Genomic DNA, 13,420 nt, shown 5'->3' with positions numbered 1-13,420 from the left:
ACATGATGCCTGCTCCCGGGGCTGATGGACGTGGTCTGGATGCCCGGGGGTATGCATCATGACAGTTGTGTATACTTTTCTTGACTGGTTTTAACTTGCTTTACTAACTGTGATTAATGTGTTGAACTAGAGGTATGTAAATTAAATATATATTCTTTTTAATGCAAAGCTTTGGTCAGTGTTTCCTTTTACCACAGTACTGTAGCCCTATTGTGTAAAACCTGAATACTGCTCATCTCCCTCTTGAGATAAGTCTGACTGCTTAGCCACAGCTACCAACTAAATCTTTGTGGTACAGACTGATACCAAAGAGGATTTATTGCTCATACCTGTAGTCGTAATCTTCTGTAGTGCTCCCTAAGGGAACTGCACAGGATTCTGCCTAATAGAGAGACTCTCAGCCAAGAACGAAAAAAAGCTGAAGTAGCCTACTCTGTGGACCTTTGCCCACTTTGGAGAGTTTCAATTAGATTTGAGCTCTCTGACCTTTCACATAAGAGAATACTCCATTGCATATCAGTCTGGTCCCACCCACCTGGGCACTGGAGTCCTCAAACGCTAAGCAAACTCCTCTGAACAAGAGTACAACCAGCAACCCCTGCCTGTGGCGCATCATCACTGAGGTTCTGCTGATTCTATAGGCAACTGTGAGAAGTGGTTTCACGTTTGGATTATCCCAAAACACCTAGGGTAAACCCCTTGGAGCTATTAAATAAATACACAAAATGTGAGAAACTCACAACCAATATGGGGAGAAGGTATTCAGAGCTAAAACATTATTGAGACTCTTCCCAAATGGGCTGCAGCCTATAGAAAAGGATATTTAAGATTTTGTTCATTCTTAGTTGAGAGCTTCTCATATTTTGTGTAGAAACACAAGCATTTAATATATTTGTATTTGTTTAGTATTTATTATGCGCACCGGACCCTGGGGTATAAGGGCGCAGAAGGTAAGAAGATGTACAGCTTAGAGCAAGGTTACAGGTTACAAAGGTCATAGGTTACAAGCGTGTTATACATGTGACAGGTAACATTTGTATCAGGCACGTGGGTAGCGGCAGGCGGGAGCAAGTTCATGCATTCATTTAACATTTGTTGTCATCAACCAGTTGATCACATTTTGCCTGAATTTGGTAAAAGATTGTTCTAGTCTCACAGGGATAGGTAATTCATTCCACAATTGAGCAGCTTTGACTGGGAAACTGGCTCCACCTATAGTGGCGAGTTTAAATCGGGGTTCTTGAAGGCGATTAGTGTTGGCTAGTCTTGTTTGTCTTGTGGAGTGTGTTCTAGTGAATCTGTCCTTTAAGTATTGTGGGGCTTTATCATAAAGTGATTTGTGTGTGAGGGATGCAGTTTTGAGTCTGCTTTTCTCGTGGGTGGAGAGACATTTATGTTTCCTTCTTGTTTCTGAGATGTGTTCTCTCTTGGGAATGTTCAATGCTGCTTGGAGAGCATTGTTTTGCTGTATCTGAATTTTGTTGATGGTGGATTTAGTGACTCCGATGTACAATGCGTACAGTAGTCTAGTTTGGAGATAATTAGGGCTCTGGCTAATGTTAGGCAGCTGTGCTGAGATAAGAATTGTTTTCCTGCTCTGATTAGTTTACATGTGTAAGCTGTTGATGAGGCTAGGGTATTTACCTGTTTGGAGAATGATAAGGTGGAGTCAAGGTAAATACCTAGCATTTTTACTTCTTTGGCTACTTGTATGCGGTTCTCATCGATGATGAAGGAGGAGTAGTTTGTACTTAGTTTATTGATGAGGGAAGCAGTACCTAGGATGAGAAGCTCAGTTTTATCATCGTTCAGGCATAAGCCATGGGTTGCCATCCATGCCTGAACAATGCTGTAGATTCTGTTCACCAGTGCTAAGTCCTTTTCGTAGTCCCCTGTAAGTGGGAGGAGGATCTGGGTATCGTCTGCGTAATTAGTATACGTGATACCCAGATGGTCCAGATCATCAAACAGGGGCTTAGTGAAAATGTTATATAGCGTTGGTGAGACGCATGAGCCCTGTGGCACGCCGCAGGTGATGGGGTCTGCGGCTGCTGTAGGGGAGAAGACCCTCATGGTGCGGTCACTAAGGAATGATTGGATCCACACTATAGCCTCAGTGGAGAAGTGTGCTGCTGTATCTAAGTGGTTACACAAGACTCTATGATCCACTAAGTCAAATGCAGCAGATAAATCTAATAGGAGGAGTAGTGCTGGTTTTCCAGAATCTCATAATTTGTCTATTTGGGCTTTTAGGTCAATCAATGCAGTTTCTGTTTTGTGCAGTGGACGGAAACCGGATTGACGGGAGCCTAGTAGTTGGTTTTGTTCCAGGAAGGTCAGGATTTGGATATATGCCACCTTATCCAGAATCTTCAAGAGGAACGGCACGGTTATAATCGGTCTATAATTAGTGGGTATAGCCGGGTCTAAGGTTTGCTTTTTAAGGAGTGGGAGCACCCAGGATTCCTTTAGGTTACTCGGGATGGTGCCAGTGGTAAAGGAGGCATTAATCAGCTTTGTGATAAAAGGTGCTAAGTCTTGCGCAGCTTCTTTGATGAGTTGTGCTGGGCAAAGATCTCCTTTGCAATTGGACGGTTTTAGACTAAGTATTACTTTCTCCACCTCTATTATGGAGACTTTGGAGAAGTGGAATTGGGTGGATGGTTTAGAATTAGTTGGCGTTTTAGTAGTGGGCAATGTGGTGGTGACTAATGTCTCTCTTTTTAGTTCTATTTTCTTTTGGAGGTTTAGGACTTTGTTAGATAATGCATTATCTTGAGGCGTTATGGGATTTTCCAGTTCTCTAAGTATGGAGAACAATTATTTCGTGCTTGAGTTAGCTTGTATAATTCTGTTGTTGTAGGTTTCTTGTTTAGCTGAGATAATTTATTTTTTATATTGAGATGAAATGTTAATTAATTTCAGTTTATTTTCCGGAGTGGGGTGAGCTTTCCAAGTATTTTCCCATTTTCTTTTTTCTAATCTAAGATTTTTTAGGAGAGGGGTGAACCAATTATTCAGGTGGCTCTGTGGTTTACTGTTTCTAAGCTTTAGCGGAGCGATATCATCAAGAGTTGTGTTCATAATTTTATTAAGTTCTTCTACTAAGTCGTTAGGGTTTAGGTTGTTAGGTAGAGCATTCAAAGTGGGCATGATGCCGGGGAGTAGTTTGTCTAGTGTCATATTTTTTCTTGTTTCTGGTAAGTGCAGGTGGTGCACAAGGTTGTTGCGGTTTAGGGGTTGTACTGTCCAAGGAGAATGAAATCAGATGGTGATCTGTCCATATTTGAGGTGAGATAGTAAGGGTAGAGATTTTGCAGTTATGGTCAGCAACCCAATCTAGAGTTCTCCCTTTGATGTGCGTAGGCTCATACACTCTTTGGGTGTAGCCCAGTTAGTCAGAATGTTGGATGCTGCTATGGCTTGTGAGTCATTGATATCATTGAAGCCAATATTAAGATCACCAAGTAATACTGATTGGGTGGTGTCTTTGAGGTTTTCTGAAAGGATGGTAGATAGGTCTTCTATGAAAGTCTTGATGGGACCAGGAGGTCTGTATATCAAGTGGAGGTTAAGTGTTTGAGAATTAGCTGTAGGTGTCTTAGTAGACATTATCATCAAAGGATTCAATGGTTGGTGAAGGAGTAAGTCTCATACCAAGTTTAGTTTTGGCGATGATGGCTAGTCTGCCACCTCGAGCTCCACATCTATCTGTTCTGAGGATAGTGTAGTTGTCAGGAACAGCTAGAGATAGTGCTCGGCCTGATGCCTCATGCAGCCATGTTTCTGTTATGGCTAGGAAGTCGTAGTCTTCAGTAGAGATGACTTCAGATAGTTCTATAGCATGGGCGACTAGAGATCTAGCGTTTATTAGGGCTACTTTGAGTTTGGGTATGGAATTGGTTGGAGGGAGTGAGATAAGGTTTATTGGCACTGTGGGGGTGATGGTTTTTTCTCTATTTGAGGGTTGTTATGCCTTTTGTAGTTATGAGAGCTAAGTTTGAGAATGGGTTCAGTGGCCATTTTAGTTCAATGGTTATTAGTTTCATATTTGATAAGAGGAGCAAAGATTCTAGGTAGTCGTGCTCGTAGTCTTGCATTTCTCTTGGCTATTTTGCATTGTGTCATAGGTTGTTGTAGTTTATGCTGAAGTTTGTGGGTTGTATGGCGGTGCTAGGATATTGTTAAAGTTGTCAGATGTTGTTCCTGTAAGGGGCGACATAGTGCATAGTCCCAGTAGTATGAGCAAGGTGCCCAGTTATGCTAGGTTGGACAATATACATTATATAATGTGTAGGGTACCCTATGTCTAAGTGAAAGGACTAATTAGTCTAATGATGGTGGGCAGGTGAAGTAGCAGGTCATAGAAACTGAGTCTGTCCGCACATCTAGATTTGAAAATCAAAAATACAGCCAAAATTGCAGTGAGAGTAATCTAGACGGACACAGTTATCTGATGCTAGTCTCTGACCAGTTTGCTAGAACTTGTCTGGTTGGCACATCTAGATTCGAGAATCAAATACAGCCAGAATTTCAGTGAGAGTAATCTAAGCATGCACAATTGTCTGATGCTGGTCTCTGGCCAGAGGTTCAACCAAATGTTGAGATGGCAAAGCTGGTACCACAGAGGTGAGCACAGTGCAGTGCTTATGCCACGATCCCTCCTTTCCTCGATCTACCTTCAAGCAGCTTCGCCCGTGCCACATTGAAGCACCCCTGCCTCTCGACTAAAAAGCTGAATTTCAGCTGACGCATTCACTGCACACAACGAGGCTAAATGGCCGCCCCGTGTTGTTGTTGCTACGTTGCCTAGCAACAAGCAGCCTTGATCCTCGACGCACACCCGCCGGCAGGCGGAAGCCGGTGCCTTCGAGAGAAGCGCCGTAAGAAAAGCGCCTGTTTCTGCCCTGTCCTGCCACTACAGAAGGACCCTTCGGAGCGGGCAGGAGCCCCTCCCTGATGCCTGCCACCACGCTGCCTGTACATCTACAGGAGGATCCCCAGAGGTGAGCACAGTGCAGTGCTTATGCCACAATCCCTCCTTCCCTCGATCTACCTTCAAGCAGCTTCGCCCGTGCCACATTGAAGCACCCCTGCCCCTCGACTAAAAAGCTGAATTTCAGCTGCCCCATTCACTGCACACAACGAGGAGCCGACGTTCGCCGCCTAAAATGGCCGCCCCGTGTTGTTGTTACTACATTGCCTAGCAACAAGCAGCCTTTATCCTCGACGCACATCCGCCGGCAGGCGGAAGCCGGTGCCTTCGAGAGAAGCGCTGTAAGAAAAGCGCCTGTTTCTGCCCTGTTTGCGTGCTGTGGCGCTCGTGGGGCCAGCCCCTCTGCCAAACCACTCCAAAATCCCACATCGCTCTTCACACTCAACTAGATCCACGGCAACGCACAGGACCTGCTGAGGCCGTCCGCTTGGTCGCTAATACAGCATCATCACTCAGGTACCCAAGTACTGTCCATCCTACACGCGCACGGTGCAAACTGTAACTTGATAATGTGTGTCACTTAATGCTACACCTCACCCTGTCTATAATCGAGTTCCCTCACGCCTATCCCCTACCCCAGCAATGTACACAGACTGCTATCATGCGCAATCCCTTAGCTATTATTAGTATTAACTTACTAATGTATACCACGTATACAACTGACACTGGCCTACTGATGCCGCCCGCTTGGTCGCTAATGTGCACTCGATATTAGCCTACCTTGCGCATTTGATATTAGCCTATCTGTGCATTTGATATTAGCCTACCTGTGCATTTGATATTAGCCCACTTGTGCAATTGATATTAGCCTACCTATGCAACTAATATTAGCCCACTTGTGCAATTGATATCAGCCTACCTGTGCATTTGATATTAGCCTACCTGTGCATTTGATATTAGCCCACTTGTGCAATTGATATTAGCCTACCTATGCAACTAATATTAGCCCACTTGTGCAATTGATATTATCCTACCTGTGCATTTGATATTAGCGTACCTATGCAATTGATATTAGCCTACCTGTGCATTTGATATTAGCCCACTTGTGCAATTGATATTAGCCTACCTATGCAGCTGATATTAGCCCACTTGTGCAATTGATATTAGCCTACCGGCGCATTTGATATTAGCCTACCTATGCCATTGATATTAGCCTACCTGTGCATTTGATATCAGCCCACTTGTGCAATTGATATTAGCCTACCTGTGCATTTCATATTAGCCTACCTATGCAATTGATATTAGCCTACCTGTGCATTTGATATTAGCCCATTTGTGCAATTGATATTAGCCTACCTATGCATTTGATATTAGCCCACTTGTGCAATTGATATTAGCCTACTTGTGCATTTGATATTAGCCCACTTGTGCATTTGATATTAGCCTACCTGTGCAACTCATTTCTCTGCCCACCCAACCCACTAATTGCTGCACAATCAACACTAGCCTGCTACTAGCCTACTAAGCGAATCTCACTTGACCCAAAACACCATCTGAGATTCCACAGCCCAGCCCTGAACATGCTTGACAACCTGAGAACCATACCTTTAGTATTTACACTGAGCCTCCTAGTCACTATGACTCTAGCCACCCCCCTAACGTGCCCTCCCCTAGATAGAAATATGAGACTTAGATCCAGACTCTCCCGGCTCTATGACCCTAAAAACACCAACAACCGTACAGTGTTAGCCACTCCTAATAACCAGACCATGTCCAATATAGTAAAAAAAAACCTTGCTAGCCCCAATGAACCTGAAACCAAACCTCCCTCCAACATCACAAATAAAAGCACACGATCCCTATCTGGATCACTTATCAACGCTAGATCCCTAGTAGCCCATGCCTCTGAAATTGCAGATACTTTGCACAATGAGAATCTAGACATACTAGCCGTAACTGAAACATGGCTCCATGAGGCAGCAGGCTCTGCCCTCATGATAGCAATACCTGAGGGCTACCAGATACTCAGAGTGGATAGACCTAACTCTTGCGGTGGCGGCCTAGCTATCATCGCCAAAACTAGCCTCTCCATTAGACTTGCCACCCCAACTACATGTCCCTCATGCGAAGTTCTCACGGCTAAACTGGCCCTATCTAAGAACCGCACGTTGACAATCCACCTGATTTACAGACCTCCTGGCCCACTAGGAACCTTTGAGGAGGACCTTACAGATATCATAACTAGCAACACTAAAATCCACTCACAAACCCTACTACTGGGGGATTTCAACCTCGACTTCAACGAGACCGGAAACAAACACACCCAAGCTGTAGCTGCACTTCTGAAAGATCATGGACTCTCACAAAAAGTCCTAATCCCCACCCACATAAAAGGTAGAACCTTGGATTGGGTGGCCGATTCGAACTGCAACATTATCATTACAGATAATGTACCACAATTATGGTCCGACCATCATCTCATTACTTTCTCAGCCACACTCGACCTTCTCAGCCCCAAAACTATTGAGATGGCACCCCCACTGCCCACAAGAAGCAAAAAGGACATCACAGCAGAAAAACTTCTCCCACACCTACTCCCCTCTCTGAATAACACTAACATTAATGCTGACCCTAAATCTCTTGTGGAAATCTTGAATACAGCCATGTCCCAAGCCTTGGACTCCGCCGCCCCACTAAAAATCCGCAAAGCCAGACAAAAATCCCACCTCAACGCATGGTTCACACCCCAACTTAAAGAGTTAAGCTTACAGAAAAGAAAACTGCAAACGATCTGGCGCCACTCCCCAACCATTGTCAATAAGGCTAAATTAACAGAACACTCCAAATACTACAAAAAAGAAATAACCAACACAAAAAAGAATATATTCAATGATAGAATTGCAAAAGCTAGTTCCAATGCTAAGGAACTGTTCTCCATCCTCCGCGAAATGGAAGCCCCAACCCTACCGGCAGACACTGTCCCGAAGGACAAGCCATGGTGCACAGCAATTCAAAAAACCCTCCTAAACAAAATCACTACACTCCAACAGAAAATAGCTATTAAAAAAGCCTCTCTGCCCCCATCTGAGCAACAACCATCCCCTGACATAGGGTGTCACACAACTACACCATTTACCTTTCAAGAGATCTCGATTCTTGACACGGAAAAAATTATTCTCTCCGTAAAACCATCTAACTGCAAGGGCGACAGCTGCCCTGCACAAATTATAAAGGATGCGGCTAGAGACCTTGCCCCATTTATCTCCAAGCTGATAAATGCCTCCTTTAAAACCAATACAGTACCTAATAACCCCAAAGAATCCTGGGTCCTCCCCCTACTTAAAAAGCAAACACTAGACCCTACCATCCCTACTAATTATAGACCAATTACCACTGTCCCCTTTCTACTTAGACTTATTGACAGAGTAGCCTATATTCAAATTCAGGAATACCTAGAAGCTAATCACCTACTAGGGTCACGACAGTCTGGCTTCTGCCCACTCCACGGTACGGAAACTGCCTTGCTAGATCTCAAGACTCAAATTGACGAGTTGAAGGACAAGGGACAAACAGCTATGCTACTTCTCTTGGACCTCTCTGCAGCGTTTGACCTAGTGGATCATGCAGTCTTATGTAACCATCTTAGGTCAGCGGCGCACTTCTCAAGGAAAGCCATAGCCTGGGTCCAATCCTTCCTGGCCAACAGGACAATGCGAGTCTTCTCCCTACTAACGGCTGCTGACCCAACTCAAATCTCTTGTGGAATACCCTAAGGATCCTGTGTCTCACCCACTATGTATAATATCTGTACTAAGCCTTTGTTCGACAAACTGGACAGACTGGGTATCACATACACAAATTATGCAGATGATACCCAGATACTCATCCCCCTTTCGGGCAACTTTTTGGAGGACACAGCCCTAGTAAACAGAGTATACCTCCTCATTCAGGCATGGATGGCATCTCATGGCCTCTGCCTGGTGACGATAAAACTGAGATACTAATCCTAGGCTCCGAAACTAACATAAAAAAACTTAGCCCTAACTATACCTCCTTCAATATCGACAACAATCTCATCAAGGTCATGCCAGTGGTCAAAACACTAGGCTTCTATCTTGATGCCACTCTCTCGCTCAAGAAACAAATCAACTCACTCACATCCTCCACAGCTTATACCTGTAAGCTTATCCAAGCTTGCAGACCATACCTCTCTACATCGAATTGCATCACCCTTGCCAATGCCCTTGTAATGTCGAGACTAGACTACTGCAACGCTCTCTACTCAGGTGCCAACAAAAACATCATCGAAAAAATACAAAGAATGCAAAACAACGCCCTAAGAGCAGCCCTGAATATCCCCAGGAGAGAACACATCTCTGACGCTAGAAGAGAGGTTCACTGGCTAAATATATCTGACAGGATACTTCTAAAAACAGTCTCCCTTACCTCCAAATGCTTAAACAACTTGGCCCCACCCTACCTTACCGAAAGGATAAATAGAAGATCGTCAACACGGCAAACAGAACAGCCAATGCCCATACCCTAGAAACGCCTAGGTTCAAACGCGTCACAGCTGGAGGATCTAGCTTCCCAGTTATCGCAGCACAAACTTGGAATGCACTACCGCTTGACGTCAGAATGGAACCATACCCTAAATTCAGACTCAATGCAATTAAATGGCTACGAACGAATGACTGTTAAACTACCTCCTTAGTACCTGCACTCCTGTCTTTGCTGAATGTCTCTTAACTTGCTTCTTCCTGTATGCCACTGTAACCATTTTGGCTGCTTATTCTCAAATTGTCTTGTATATTTTATGCTCCTCTGTACACATTATGTAACTAACCTTAAGCTGTCTTGACCTCTACTGCGCCCGGTTACCTAATGGGTTTGGCGCGCAATACCAAATCAATAAACGAACAAACAAAACAAACAATGTGGCAGCAAAGTATGGGGCCAAGCAATCACAATTATCATATGGTGGCACCTGTATAATAAGACAACCGAAGCAAAGGATAAGTTCAACACTGAGTATAATGGTGGGTATGCCTACTTAGTGCTAGCATAGTATCCGGCAGAGGCACCGATGGGTTGTCGTTGCAAGGTTAGATGGCAAACACGCTTAGGACCTAGCGTAAAATCAGTCGAGAGTAGCGCTATAATGTTGGTGTTATAGAGGCAAGACTAAGTACAGTGGCAGATTTTAGGCTTACGGGCTCAGTGCTAGTACAGTTTAAGGTAATGGCAGCTATGATAGTACAAACAGTGTCAATGTATTAGTCGCTAGACTCTTAATTGTGATTTGAGCTTAATGCTGCAGTGGACACAGTGGCGCATAGGAAGGTGCAGTACTCGTGGAACATTTGTAAATAGCTCAAACATGCACAGATGACTATTGTACTTATGAATACATTTAGGGAGTGCCATGGACAAGGTGTACAAGACCAATAGCAGTGTAGTTTGATTAGAACTAATCGGAGTCATCTCCATTTATACATAACATTTGTAGCACATTGCAATCATATCGCGGGCGGAATGCACTAGGCACTAGGCACCAGGTGTTGCGCGTGGATAGGCGCAGTAGCACATTGCAGTGTTCAAAAGTTCTGGAAGCGGGCGGGAAAGGTGCGCATACTATCGGCAGTTCAGGGTTCGTGGCGGACGTATGTGGGGATGGTGAAGTTCCGCTCGAGTGATCACTGTAGGATCCGGGCTAATGCTTAAGGTTAGTCAAAGATAAGATGGTGGCATGACAGTGGGATGTATAAGGCTCGGTCTCATAGATTTAAAAGGTTGTTGGGAATGACAGACCTTGCTGCATCGAGGTGTATGACATCCAATGCATCGGATGGGCAGGGTCGCAGAGGATTAACTCACTGGGTGGAAGGAGTCTGCTGGTTCCTGAAAGGGGACACTGGTCTGGTTAACGCCACAGCGCCAGTTGTGCTCAGTCAGCTCCGTCAGCCTTCTTCCTGTCCTTACTCCGCCAGCCGGTATCCACCTGACGGTGGTCGGCCAATGGAGATGAAGGAAGGGTAGCTAATCGGGCGAGCAGTGTGCCTGGTGCCTGTTTAGGCAAGGTCAGGTCAGGCAAGACATTGCGGCGGCGGCCATTTTAAAGCGTGTAGGATTTTGCATCTCGCGGTTCCGGCGTAGCTGTACAGAGGGAATGAAGCCCTGGATCTGGAGCAAAGACAAGTGCTTTGTCTATGGCACGTCTAGTTACTGCTCCAGCAGCACATGTGGGGAATTATAGCCAAGTAGGGTGGCGTTGAGGCTATAAAAGATAGGGTGCTGGTGTTGGCAGCATGGCTACTGGAGAGCGTAGCTTACCTCTCCTTCATTGGAGACGGTTCGGATGGTGCTGCTCCTTCAACACATGCAGTTTAGGAGCTCCTGCTCCGGCAGGTGATGGGGGACTATGCAGCTCCGTCAGCCTTCTTCCTGAAGGATCACTTAAGATTCTAATACTAATAATATTTACTTTGGTCCCACTAAACCACCTACAATCCACCTTTTTATTTTGCAGACCACAGGACTTGAAAGGCTGTTTAAATGGCAGTATAAGACCCAGTAATTCAGCATTTGGGAAAAATGCCTGAAAGCATCTCAAGGCCTGCCCCAACACATCTATTGCAGTTGGCAGGGCAAGTTCATCTGGTCCACTGTGTTGTACACTGCAGACGCTAAAGACAGTTCCTAAAACTGAGAACATCTCCCCTGTCCTCAGAAAGCGGTTGGCTTAGTACTCTTCATTCAACTTGGATTAAGTTGCCGAGTATTCAAACCCAACTGGAGGTAATCTCTCCCTGGTTGTTTGGACATCACCTTCAGTGGTTTTCAGTGGTTAAGGTTTTCTTAGCCGTATGTACAGAATAAGAACAATCAATAATTATTTCAAAGTGCTAGCTCGAAGCTGCTTTCCTAACTCAGTTAGCCAGTTCTGGAGGATAAAGTAAACAATAGACAGAGGGTGGATTAATTATAATAATTATAGTGTAAATGAAACACATTCCTGTCCAGCAGTTCCTCCACCTTTACTCTTGTAATGTGAACATCTTGCCCCTCTGCAGGATGAGGGGAAAACAATGAACCAATCTTCAGTTACATACAAAGTATGAGTCTGCCATTCTCTTCCTATTGTTTAATGTCGGTTCCAACTCTGGAATTATATGACTTTACGAGATCCTAGATCTTGAGTGGAATTTCTAACACCGGCCATATGCATACATGTCAGTAAGAGAATGCTTGCTTGCAGTCCGACAGTTCCAGCATCATCACAATGGTACGCCCATTGCGTCCATATCCCAGCATCTAGTCTGTCCTTAACTACAAAACCAGGCTAGTACATGGTGGAAAGGGCCTACTAGTGACACACTCCATTAGAGCAATCCACATTCAAACACTAATTGACCAACTTACCAGTCAAGGCAATACCCAGATAAGAGAGGCTCCTGCATAGACCCTTCTTCTGCTTTAAGTGCAGATTTTATAGACTTAAAATTGATCTCGATATCACGCTTCAGAATGTCCAACGGTAAACATCCATTGAAATAATTGAGGAATTTCTGAAAATGGACAAAAGACCAATAATATGGTGGATATCTGTTATAGATTTAATTCATTTTTACAGTAGATTACATAGGTTTGTGTGAACAGCTGCATGCACAAACACTACCATGATTCAACTCATGTTCAGCCTTACTTTAACACACACAAACCAACACTGCATTAGTTTAGTGGTTTTGTTTTATTTTTGCCTTAATTTGTAGATTTATCAATAATCGTAGATGTAAAACATCACTTTGTATTATTGACACAGCAATGAAAGAATACACATTTGATCTTCATCACATCTGTGAGCATTATGCATCCATTTTTTAAACAAGGATACCATGAGTTTTTGATGGAAAATGTGTTTTGTCCCCTTTTTTTTGTAACCCAAAGTACTCACTCAAAGAACACAAACTCTAATGGGGGATAGGCAGTCTTTTAAAACAAGAGTGAACATCACCAAAAAGCCAGCACCAAGAGGCGATTAAGTTAGAGGCTACTTAAGTGATCCCACACTCACTTCACAGAGGTTCAATGAAACAGAGAAACTCCTTTAAACACTAGTGTCTCCAAACTCTCAGCCCTATTTTTTATCTCCCTTTATGCCCATGACATGCCTTCTCAGGTACAGGGACTCTTCAACAACCCTACTTGAATCCTAAGTGGGTCATAAAGGAATAAGCATTATTCCAATCAGGAAGCATGTATGCAGTAATTAGATTACTGCATGGGGTACCCTAACAGATCCGCGTTCATTAGGACTTCCCCATCGCAAGGGAGGTAACATCCTTGTGGAAATGTGATATTTCTAAAATTCCACATTCAGTTTTCAGAAATACCCTATTTTAAAACAGTTTAACATTCCTCCAGGAAACAAATGAACAAGGGGCAGGTGGCAGAGAGAAAAATGCATAGAAGGTCATTAATGAT

General features: G+C 44.1%; 1 protein-coding gene across 5 annotated transcripts in view; it reads right to left on the bottom strand.

Annotated features, from left to right (window-relative positions):
- The window catches only part of LOC138526196 (uncharacterized), a 797,397-nt gene that overhangs the window by 199,646 nt on the left and 584,331 nt on the right, over positions 1-13,420 (bottom strand). For 3 of the 5 annotated variants that reach the window (XM_069636626.1, XM_069636628.1, XM_069636627.1), the window contains exon 7: positions 12,359-12,504. The exons of 1 other annotated variant lie outside the window; for it this stretch is intronic. In XM_069636626.1, coding sequence (XP_069492727.1) covers positions 12,359-12,504 — 146 coding nt within the window. Of the gene's footprint in view, positions 1-12,358; positions 12,505-13,420 lie in introns of those variants that run through there. One more of the 5 variants, XM_069636630.1, reaches the window with a different exon arrangement.

The sequence above is a fragment of the Ambystoma mexicanum genome, chromosome 7p (genome assembly GCF_040938575.1).
Source record: "Ambystoma mexicanum isolate Mex_15411 chromosome 7p, UKY_AmexF1_1, whole genome shotgun sequence".
NCBI lineage: Eukaryota > Metazoa > Chordata > Amphibia > Caudata > Ambystomatidae > Ambystoma > Ambystoma mexicanum.
The sequence above is the reverse complement of the archived record's forward strand: the minus strand, read 5'-3'. Positions and strand labels throughout refer to the sequence as shown.